The 12,157-nt window shown below is 39.1% G+C and overlaps 1 protein-coding gene across 2 annotated transcripts in view; it reads right to left on the reverse strand.

Annotated features, from left to right (window-relative positions):
• Positions 1-12,157, reverse strand: part of ZMYM4 (zinc finger MYM-type containing 4) — a 131,539-nt gene that overhangs the window by 17,625 nt on the left and 101,757 nt on the right. For both annotated transcript variants that reach the window (XM_036255179.1, XM_036255180.1), the window contains 3 exons: positions 10,746-10,799; positions 10,170-10,349; positions 9,463-9,557 (listed from right to left, as the gene is read on the reverse strand). In XM_036255179.1, the coding sequence (XP_036111072.1) occupies positions 9,463-9,557; positions 10,170-10,349; positions 10,746-10,799 (329 nt within the window). The remainder of the gene's footprint in view (positions 1-9,462; positions 9,558-10,169; positions 10,350-10,745; positions 10,800-12,157) is intronic.

A 12,157-nucleotide genomic window follows, 5' to 3' on the forward strand; every position in this document is an offset into this window, starting at 1 on the left:
TCCAGGTACCTGGACCCACCTAATGTGATAGGAGTAACAGTTACTATCAGGTTTATTTAATGGAACACATGAAGATAAGATATTCTGAGCTATAAAACAAGCCTCAATAAATTCTCCAACTGCAGTGTAATTAAATTAGAAACAAATAATGGAACAATGTTAATACTCAAAAACGGGAAATTAAACAGAACATTTATAAATATCCCATTGATTAAAGAAGAAACCACAAGTGCAATTAGAAACTATTTTGAATTTAAGTGAAAATGTAAACAAAACATATCAAAATTTTTGTGGTGATGTTAAAGTAGTGCTTACCGGGACAGTTATAGTATTAACATGATTCATGAGAAATGAAAAACGTCTAAAATCAATAATCTTTCTTAAGAAACTAGAAGACGACCAGATTAAAACACAAAGGAAAAGAAGAACAAAATACAAATAGGAGCAAAAATCAATAAAAAAAAATGGAAAAAGAAAATGAATAAAACTAAAATGGAGTTCTCTTAGATTAAAAAAAATTGATAAATATCTAGCTAGAATTTTTTTTTTTTTTTAACTTAAAACACAAGAGTTATTTATTGTCTCTCATTGTTTTTATGGGTGAAGAGTCTGGGAACAGTTTGCCTAGGGAGTTCTGGCTTGGCTCTCATGAGATTGTGGTAAAATGTCAGCCAAGGCTGCCCTCTCTGAAGGCTTGATTGGGACTGAAGGTTCCATTTTCAAGGTTGCCTATTCACAGGGCTGGTAAGTTGGGGCTGGCTGTTGGGAGAAGGCCTTGGTTCCTCTTCAAGTGGAATTCTCCATGTGACCTGGACTTCCTGACAACATGGGTGTTGGGTTCCAAAGGCGAACACTTTGAGGCAGAGTGAGCCAGGCAGAAGCTGCATCCTCTTTTATGACCTAAGCTTTGGAGGTCACATTGGTATCACTTCCACTGTGCTCTTTTGGTTAAGGCCATCCCAAGTACCTCCTGAGTCAAGGTGGAGGGAATATAAACCCACCTTCTAATTAGGTGGAGTTCTGCTCACATTGTAAGAAGAGTCCAGGGAGGAGATACATATATACGCTGGTCACCTTTAGAGAATACAGAATAATACATCTCTGGTTCTTGTGAGCTCATAGCAAATGCTCATTGGTGAACTTAATATTCACTGGTGACTGGAACTGAAACAGCCGCATCAAAGAGGGCCTGCGATATTGGAGAGCAGCCAGGTCACCCTGTGAAATCTGCCTGCAATATTGGAGAGCAGCCAGGTCATCCTGTGAAATCTGCCTGCAGTATTGGAGAGCAGCCAGGTCACCCTGTGGAATCTGCTTGCAGTGCTGGAGAGCAGCCAGGTCACCCTGTGAAATCTGCCTGCAGTATTGGAGAGCAGCCAGGTCATATAGCTAGAATTATTTTTAAAAAGAGAGAAAACACAACTACTAATACCTAATCCTACAGACATTAAAAGGATAGTAAAAGAACATTATGGCCCAGCGGTGAGGCTAAGTGGTTGAGCATCGACCCATGCACCAAGAGGTCACTGTATTGATTCCCGGTCAGGACACATGCCCAGGTCGTAGGTCCGATCCCCAGTGCGGGGCAAGCAGAAGGCAGCCAATCGATGCTCTCTCTCATCAATGTTTCTATCCCTCTCTCCCTCTCAAGACCTCTCTCTCTAAAATCAATAAAGGAAAAAAAAATTGAAATCAATAAAGGAAAAGAAATATATTTTTTAAGAATATTATGGGCCAGCCAGTGTGGCTCAGTGGATTGAGCGCCATCTCATGGACTCAGAGGTCCCAGTTCCATTCCAGGCACATGCCTGAGTTGTGGGCTTGATCACCAGTAGGGGGCGTGTAAGAGGAGGCCAATCGACGTTTCTCTCTCAATTGGCTCTCTCTAAAAAAAAAAAAAAATCAATTAAAAAAAAAAGAATATTCCAAACATCATTATGGCAATAAATTTGATATCTTAGATTTTTAAAAAATATAAAATTTTTGAAAGACACAAAGTTTGCTCTAGAAGAAATAGATAATCTAAATAGCCATAGAAACTGAATTAACAGATTAAAACCTTCCTATAAAAATATCCAGACCCAGGCTTAGTGCTGAATTCTGCCCAACAGTTAAAGTAATTATATAAATTGTACTTCAAAAATTGAAGAGGAAAAACACCAACTCACTTATGTTGAAACTAATATCCAGACAGCAAAGCCAAAGTCATCACAACAAAACTACAGATCAATCAATATACCTCTCAAACATTGAAACGTAAAACCTTAACAAAGTATTTGCAAACTGAATTCAACAATATACAGGGTGGGACAAAAGTAGTTTTATATTTGTGAGTATGTGAAACACAGAGATTATTCTTGTATAAAAGAATAAATACATCGTAAGAAAGTAGGGTTCATCCAATGATTTCAAGGTTAGTTTATCCTCAAACGAAAAAAAAAAAAAAAAAACCCACACAAAGAAATAATCATCTCAATAGATGTAAGAGATCCACCTGATAAAGTTCAACACATGACTTAAAATTCCCAGCAAATTGGCCAGCTGGTGTGGCTCAGTGGTTGAGTGTTGACTCATGCACCAGGAGGTTGCCAGTCCAATTCCTAGTCAGGGCACATGCCCAGGTAGTGGGGAAAATCCCCAGTGGGGGCATGCAGGAGGCGGCCAATTGATGTTTTCTCTCATTGATGTTTCTTTCTATGTCTCTCTCCCTCTCCTTTCCTCTTTCTCTAAAATCAATAAAGAAAAAATATTTGAGAAAAAAAATATCCCAGCAAATTAGCAATAGAAAAGAACTTCCTCAACCTGATAGAGGACATCTATGAGAAAAGTACAGGTAATACCATACCTAATGTTACCAGACTAAACACTTGAGCTCAGACTGGGAACTGGAATGAAGGTCTGCTCTCACCACTAATATTCAATATTATATTTAAGATCCTAACTAGTGAAATAAATCAAGCAAAAAAATAGAAAATGGCCCTGGCCGGTTTGTCTCAGCGGTTAGAGAATCAGCCTGTGGTCCAGAGAGACCCGGGTTTGGTTTCCGCTAAGGGCACATACCTCGGTTGCAGTTTGTCCTCATCCCTGGTTGGGTCATGCGGGAGGCAGCCACTCGGTGTGTTCCTTTCACGTCAATGTTTCTCTCTCTCCCTCCCACTCTATCTAAACAAAAAATGGAAAAATGTCCTCAGGTGAGAATAAAAAAAAAATAAAAAAATAAAAAAAATGTATTAAAATTGGAAAGAAAAGTAAAACTATCTTTATTCACAGATAAAATGATTGCCTAAGCAGAAAATCCTAAGGATTTTAGTTGCGCAAAATCACAGCGCATAAAGTAAATATATAAAACCATCTCCTTGCCCGGCTAACGTGGCTCAGTGGTTGAGCGTCGACCCATGCACCAAGAGATTGCCAGTTCAATTCTCGATCCAGGTACATGCCCAGGTTGTGGGCCAGATCTCCAGTGGGGGGCATGCAGGAGGCAACTGATAGATGTTCTCTCTCATCGATGTTTCTCTCTCCCTCTCCCTTCCTCTCTCTCTAAAAATCAATAAAGGAAAAAAAACATTTTTAAAATAAAAAATAAATAAAACCATCTCCATTTCTTGATGCCGAAGAGGAACACTAGAAAATGAAATTTAAAATAGCACTATTCACAGCATGATAAAAAAAAGTTTAAATACTTAGTAGATAAATTTAACAAAGTGTAAGACTTATACAATGAAACATATAAAAAATTGCTGAGATAAAGTAAAGGAGAAAAATACCAACTTCATGAACTGGGTGGCTCAAAATTGCTAAAATGTCAATTCTCTGTAAATTAACCTACGGAATAGGAATAGCCCCAAACAAACTCCCACCAGGCTTCGTTATAGAAATTGATTTTAAAATTTATGTGAAACTGCAAATGACAATTTTTTTTTTTACATTTCTTGAATATAATCTTAATGGCAACTTTTTCTTTAACTCATTTTTATTGTTGAATGCATTACAGATGTCCTCCCTTTTTTTCCCCATTGACTCCCTCCTCCCCAATCCCATAACCCCTCCTGCCTTCCCCACACTATTGTTGGTATCCATTGGTTATACATATATGCATAGAAGTTCCTTGGTTTATCTCATCCTGCCCTCCCTCCCCTCTTCCCTTTGAGGTTTATCAGTCTAACAACCAAGTCGTACTTCTTAATTCCTTCATCTTTTTCACCCATCTCCCCAACCCCCGCCCATCTGGCAAGCAACAAAAAGTTCTCTGTATCTATGAGTCTGTTTCTGTTCTGTTTGCTCATTTTGTTTGTAGATTCAATTGTTGACAGATATGTATTAATTGCCATTTTATTGTTCATTATTTTTGTTCTTTTCCTTCAAGATGACCCTTCAACATTTCATATAATATCAGTTTGGTAGTAATGAACTCCTTTAGCCTTTTCTTGTCCAGGAAACTCTTGATATGTCCATCTATTCTAAATGATAGCTTTGAAGGATAGAGTAATCTTGGTTGTAGGTCATTGCTTTTCATTACCTTGAATATCTCTAGCCACTCCTTTCTAGCCTGCAAAGTTTCTTTTGAGAAATCAGATGACAGTCTTATGGGAGCTCCTTTGTAGGTAACAAACTGCTCTTCTCTTGCTGCTTTTAAGATTCATTGTATTTAACCTCTGGCATTTTGATGATGTGTCTTGGTGTGGACCTCTTTGGGTTCATCTTGTTTGGGACCCTCTGTGCTTCCAGGGCTTATATGTCTGTTTCCTTCACAAAGTTAGGGAAGTTTTCTGTCATTATTATTTAACATAGGTTTTCGATTTCTCATTCCCTCTCTTCTCCTTCTGGCACTCCTATGACGTGAATGTGGGCACACTTAGAATTGTTCCAGAGGCTCCTTACACTAGCCTCGTTTTTTTTTTTTTTTTGATTCTTTTTTCTTCTGGCTTTTCTAATTGGGTATTTTTGCTTCCTTATATTCCAAATAGATGGTTTGATTCTTAGCTTTACCTACCCTACTACCAATTCCTATAAATTATTCTTTATTTCAGTTAGTGCATCCTTCATTTCTGACTGGTCCTTTTTTATGTTGTTGTTGTTCTCACTAAGTTCCTTGAATGTCTCATCAAGTTCCTCGAGCAACCTTATAACTGTGTTTTGAACTCTGCATCTGATTGACTGCTTATCTCCATTTTGTTTAATTCTTTTCCTGGAGTTTTGTTCTGTTCTTTCATTTGGGGCATGTTTCTTTGTTTCTTCATTTAGGCTGCCTCCCTGTGATTGTTTCTATGTATTAGGTAGAGTTGCTATGTCTCTTAGGCTTCGTAGGGTGGCCTATTGTAGTAACTGTCCTGTAGGATCCAGTGACACAGCCTCCCTGATCACTTCAGCTGGGCACTTGAGGTGCACCTCTAGTGTAGACTGAACACTCTTCTGCTGTAAACTGAGTCTTGATTGCTGTTGGCATGTCAATGGGAGGGATTTACTCTGGCTGATCAGCTGCAAGGACTGGCTGTGCCCATTGACCACTAGCTTCTGACTACCTTGGAGAATCAGCTGTGTAAAGGCCCACTACATAGAGCAAGACTTACTTCATCTGCTCATTGAGTGTGTCACTTGTGAAGGTGGTTGAGTGGTGGTGTTTTGATGTGGTCTGAAGCTGTTCACTGGGTGTGCTGGCTCTGGGACAAGGTGAGCTACTGCCTGTATTCTATCTGGGGCCACCAGGCATAAGCTACAAAGTAATCTGTAGATGGCTGCTTCTTGTACAGGCCTTAAAGGTGCCCAGGAAAAGTCAAGTTATGAACCCAGGCTGGCTGCTTCAAAAGGTATGGGGCTCACTGAGACCAGATACTGCCTGTTTGAGAGATTTTAGTATCCAAGACAGGCCAATCCTATGGCAAAGCATTTGGAAACAGCTTGGATGGGTCCAAAAGTTGGGCAGGGCCTCAAGGAATCACCAGGGCAGGGCAGACAGTGTGAGCCAGGTTGCTGGAGTCCCAGATATAGCGCTGTCTGCCACCCCAAGGAAGGGCTCACCAAAGGAACATCAGTCTCTGCCAGCATACCTCTCCAGGAGAAAGCTGCCTCTCCATCCCTCATCCTGAGGCCAAACAGCTCATTTCTTCCCTGTATCTCTCCGGCACCCCCAAAGCTGCCTTCCCTCCTAGCTTAGAGGGAACAAGTCCGAGTAAGTCCATGCACAGGCCCTTTAACAGCTTCCCTCAGCCTCAGTTCCCACTGGTTTTCCATCCAGAGTTATGGGGACTTCTCTTCCTGGCACTGGAACCCTGAACTGGGCTCCTGGTGTGTGACAGAGACCCCTCACTCCTCAGGGAGGACATTCCCAGCCGAGGTAGCACTTCTGGTTTTTATCCGCCGCATGTGCTTGTGGGACCAGCACGTCCATTGCTCCACCTCTCCTACCAGTCTCGGTGTGGCTGCTTCTTTAATTTCGTAGTTGTAGGACTTCCATTCAACTCAATTTCAGGCGGTTCTGAATGATGGTTGTGTTGTAATTTAGTTGTAATTTTGATGTGATTGTAGGAGATGATACCACATTTACCTACGCCACCATCTTTGTCGCAAGTGACAATTTTGACAAAAAACAAAGTTAGAGCCCGGCCAGTGTGGCTCAGTAGATTGAGCCTTGTCCTGTGGACTTAGAGGTCCTGGTTTGATTCCCGGTTAGGGCACATACCCAGGTTGCAGGTTTGATCCCCAGTAGGGGGTGTGCAGGAGGCAGCTTATCGATGTTTCTCTCTCACATTGATGTTTCTATCTCTCTCTCTAAAAAAAAAAAAAAAAAATCAATAAAAACTTTTTTTTTTAAAAAAAAAGAACAAAGTTAAAGGATGTAATACTCCTGATTTCAAGACTCACTGTAAAGCTACAATAATCAAGATAGTTGGTACTAGTATAAAAATAGACATACAGCCCTGCCTAGTTTGGCTCAGCAGTTAGAGCGTCCGCCAATGGACCAGAGAGTCCCGGGTTTGGCTCCCGCTAAGCACATGTACCTTGGTTGCAGTTTGTACCTGGCCCTGGTTGGGGTCCTATGGGTGGCAACCACTTGATGTATCTCTCTCACATTGATGTTTCTCTCTTTCTTCTTCCCTATCTCCCTCCCGCTCTATCTGAAGATAAATGCAAAAAATGTCCTTGGGTGAGGATTAAAAAAAAATTTGACATATAAATCAATGGAACAAAATAGAGTTTCAGAAACAGATTGACACACATATAGTTGACAGACTTTTAACAAAGGTGTCAATATAATTAAATAGGGGAAGGATAGTCTTTTCCAAGAACAATACTGGAACAACTGGATATCTAAATACAAAAAAAGACTAACACTGTTGCTCACTTACCTCAACTCATACATTAAAAATTATCTCAAAATGAATCAAACATAAAGGCTATAACTATAAAACAAGAAGAAAACATAAGAGAATATCTTAGTTACCAAATGTTAAAGCAAAGATTTTTAGATAAATACTAAGAAGCATAAACAGTAAAAGAATAAAAATTGATACTTTCTCAAAAGTATTAAAGTATGAAAAGTTTTGTTTTCACCATTAAAAAAAAGAAAACACAAAATAGAAGCAAAAGTTGTATTTGATAAAAGAATTATATCCATAACAGAGAACAATTACCAACTTAGTAATAACAACCCAATTTTAAAAATGCTCAATAGTTTTGAAGAGATTCTTTACCAAAGAAGATAAAGGAATAGCAAACAGGCATATGAAAAGATGCCCAACATCATTAGTCATTAGAAAAATGCAAATTAAAACCACGAGATACCACTACACATCACTAGAATAGCTAAAACTAAAAATCAACAATATCGAGTGTTGCCAAAGTCATGGAGCAATGGAACTTTCACATTGCTGGTGGGAATTCAAAATGGTACATCCAAAGTCTGGCAGCTTCTTACAAAGTTAAAAATACACATACCACAAGCCCTGGCAAGCTCACTCCTAGATATTTTTCCTCCAAGAAAAAATCTCTATGTTAACACACAGATTTATAATACAATGTCCATAGCAGCTTTTCTGAACATAGCCAAAACTGGAAACAACCCAAATTTCCATCTTCTGTTAAACAGTTAAACAAATTGTGGTTTATCCATATAATGAAATGCTACTCAGAAATAAAAAGGAATGAACTGCTGATACATGAAACACATGGATGAATCTCAAAAAAATTATGCTAAGTGAAGAAAGACACAGAAGACTATAAATGATATGATTCCATTTACATAAAATTTTAGGATAGGCAAAGCAGTACCATTTTGCATAGATCTGCAAAGCAGATTGGTGGTCATCAGGAGTTGGAGATGAAGACTGATTGCAAAAGGTCACAAGGGAACCTTTCGGGGTAGTGTAAATATTATGACTGTGATGGTAGTCCATACTAAATACATTAAAAACCCATTAAATTGTAGATTTAAAATTTATAAAATTTAAAATATAATTATAATTCAATAGAGCTAAAAAGAAATAAGGTTGTTATTCTTTTTTTTTTTTTTTTTTTTAATCCTCACCCGAGGACATTTTTCCATTTTTTGTACAGACAGAGTGGGAGGGAGAGAGAGAGGGAAACATCGATGTGAAAGGGACACATCGAGTGGCTGCCACCTGCACGACCAACCAGGGCCGGGGACAAACTGCAACCGAGGTACATGCCCCTAGCGGGAACCGAACCCGGGTCTCTCCCGACCGCAGGTGGACGCTCCAACCGCTGAGCCAAACCGGCCAGGGCAGTTGTTATTCTTTTAATTTTGGTATGGGAAAGTTCTGTCAATATAAAAAATAGTCTATGTGGACTTTACTATTATACTATATTATATAAACTAGTGAGCCTCATTGTTATATTTTTAAAAAGCTAAATTTAAATTTTCAGAAAGAAAAAAAAAAATCTATAATGAAGATTATAAAAAGCTTTTTAAACATAGCAAAACAAAAAAATCTCTCCATTACAGCCCTGGCCGGTTTGGCTCAGCGGTTAGAGCGTCGGCCTGCGGTCCTGAGAGACCCGGGTTCGGTTCCCGTAAGGGCATGTACCTCGGTTGCAGTTTGTCCCCGGACCTGGTCGGTTGTGCAGGTGGCAACCACTCGATGTGTCCCTTCACATCGATGTTTCTCTCTCTCTCTCTGTTCCTCTCTCTCCCTCCCACTCTACCTGAACAAAAAATGGAAAAATGTCCTCGGGTGAGGATAAAAAAAATAATAAAAAAAAAACCTCTCCATTACAGAGAAAAAATAAAAAGTCTCTGCTGAAAGAAATGTAAAATACAAGATATGGTTCTTGACTTCAGAAACAAACACTAACACACACACACATACAAACACCACGAGGCTGTCAAACAATGTATGGAAGTCCCTGATCCTGGCTGATACCAAGTTTTGTAAACTACAGAAATTAATCAAAACTTATAGAATAAAGTACCAAAAAGAAGAGAAAAATTAAGCTACTGCTTACTCTTCGCCTGGGCTGGGGGAAGCCATCTCTGTGTCGTCGCCTTGTTCGGGAACGTGCCTGGATTCCCTGTCCTTTATTCAATGGGTCAAAGGATTCTATAATAATCAGCAGAAAGCATAATATAAGATAAATAACTCAATAACTTAAAGACTAAGACTAAAAATATCAGATAATAATCACTGTATTATTTTATTTGTGATAACATAAAAAGTTTATGTATATACTTGAGAAAAATTAAGAGTTCATAAATAATTAAGAAAATCTCCTTTATGGTTACTGTGGGAAAGCTTAAAAAACACACAGATTAACTACTCATATGAAAAAGATGGTACAAATTAACATCTTCGAAAAAAAATTTTTTTTCTTTATTGATTTTAGAAAGAGAAGAAGGAAGAGGGAAAGAGAGAGAGAAACACTGATGAGAGAGAATATTGATTGGCCACCTCCTGCACGCCCCACACTGGGGATCGTGCCCACAACCCAGGCCATGCCCTGACCGTAAATTGAACCTGTAACCTCTCAGTGCATGGTTCAATGCTCAATCACTGAGCCACAGCAGACGGGCACAAATTAACATCGTTAAAGGTAGTGACCATTTGTGCCCTAGATTATTATCACACATTATAACTGCTTCATAATGTCAACTGAAAGTTATACCAATCTTCTAAAATAATGGACTTTCAGTGGACAGGTTAAGCTGAACAAACCTGATGGAAAATCTGCTTCCAGATCCTGCTCAGTTTCCCCTTTCGAAAACTGCTTCAATTCTGAATCGGCCTCTTGCACAGCATTTGACTTTAAGGCATAATGATTCAACTCTTCCTCCCAGCTATGTGGAGTAGATACTGCCTCTGATTCAAGATCACCACTATATGTGCTCCCTTGGTCTGAAATAGAAAACACAGCCTTCAAAATAAGAAAGACTCTTAATATACCCAGAAACTTTCCTGAAACTCCTAAATACCAAAAAAACAGATGTGATTGCTAGACCTAGGTACATTTAACAATAAGGTTACCTGTTTACCAGTCTTATAGAACTGGATTTTTATTCTTGGTATACACTTTAAAGCATTATCTTAATTAATCCTTAAAACCAGTATTTGAGGTAACTTTTATTGTTCTCATTACAAATCAGCATACAATCATAGACATCCATCCAGTGCCCCTAACAAACAGCTAAAATTACAAATATTTAATCCAAGAATGATAATACTTTATAAGTTTGTATTACTAACAGGTCAGTACCTATTTCTAAGATCCAAAATCTATTTACAATTACAAACCTTTTTCAAATATCTTGGTATCTAGAAAGAGTTCCTGTTCAGAAGTTTGGGATCCTAAAGAAAAAGAAAAGCACATAATAAACAACTTACATGTATACACAAAGCAAACTGCATCTCAAATAAAATGACTGTACTATATACATGAATCACAAGAGAGAGAGTTCTAAGTAAATACCCTTCATATGCAGAAAGAATGCTTCATTAATAAGAGTAGTAAATACAGTGAAACAAATTATGACTTATAACAGTGGTTACACTTCCAGGTAGCAGTATGAAAGAAGTCATGGCAAGAGACACTTTTATTTTGCATTATGCATTTGTGTGCCACCTGAAATTCTTTTTTCACCCCATGATACACAAACACACACTTATTTACAGATTGACATATCTGTTTTAAATTGTTCTCTACCCCCTAAAATATACCATGCATTAGCACTGCATTACAAAGCTAACAGACTTAGAACATAAGTTACATGAGCAACCTATATGTAGAACTAAACAGCACAGCCCTGGCCAGTTTGGCTCGGCGGTTAGAGTGTTGGCCCGCGGACCAGAGAGTCCCGGGTTTGGTTCCCACTAAGGGCATGTACCTGGGTTGCAGTTTGTCCCCGGCCCCAGTTGGGGTTGTGTGGAGAGCAGCCAGTTGATGTTTCTCTCTCTCTCTTCCTCCCTCTCTCCCTCCTGTTCTATCTGAGGATAAATGTCCTTCGGTGAGGATACAAAAAAAAAAAAAAGAAAAAACTTAACAGAACATAGTTCTACCAATTATAAACTACATTAAAAGTAAGAAGGTAGCCCTGGCCAGTGTGGCTCAGTTGGTTGAGCACCATCTCATGCACCAAGAGGTTACCAGTTCAATTCCTGGTCAGGGCACATGCCTGCATTGTGAGCTCGATGCCCAGTATAGGCAGTATGCATGAGGCAGCCAATCGACTTTTCTCTTTCACACAGATGTTTCTCTCTCTCTCTCTCCCCCTCTCTAGAATCAATAAAAACATATTTTTTAAAAAATTAAAAAGCTTAAGAATTCATAGTAAAAATCATTTTTTCAAAAACTCAAAAAAATTGTTTCTTTCCCTGAAATCAAAGGTAAGTTATAGCTAGATCCCTTCAGTTGAAATTCATTTTTCCCTCCTTTATGTTTTGTTTTGTTTTTTTTTATCCTCACCCGAGGACATTCTCTGATATTTTGTTCAGATAGAGGGGGAGGGAAAGAGAGAGATAAAGAGAAACATCGACATGAAAGGGACCCATCGAGTAGTTGCCGCCCGCACAACCCAACCAGGGCGGGGGACAAACCGCAACTGAGGTACGTGCCCCAAGCGGAAACCGAACCCGGGTCTGTCGGGACCGCAGGCCGACGCTCTAATCGCTGAGCCAAACCGGCTAGGACCCTCCTTTATGTTTATAAA

Source organism: Molossus molossus, unplaced genomic scaffold, assembly GCF_014108415.1.
Source record: "Molossus molossus isolate mMolMol1 unplaced genomic scaffold, mMolMol1.p scaffold_m16_p_12, whole genome shotgun sequence".
Taxonomy (NCBI): Eukaryota; Metazoa; Chordata; class Mammalia; order Chiroptera; family Molossidae; genus Molossus; species Molossus molossus.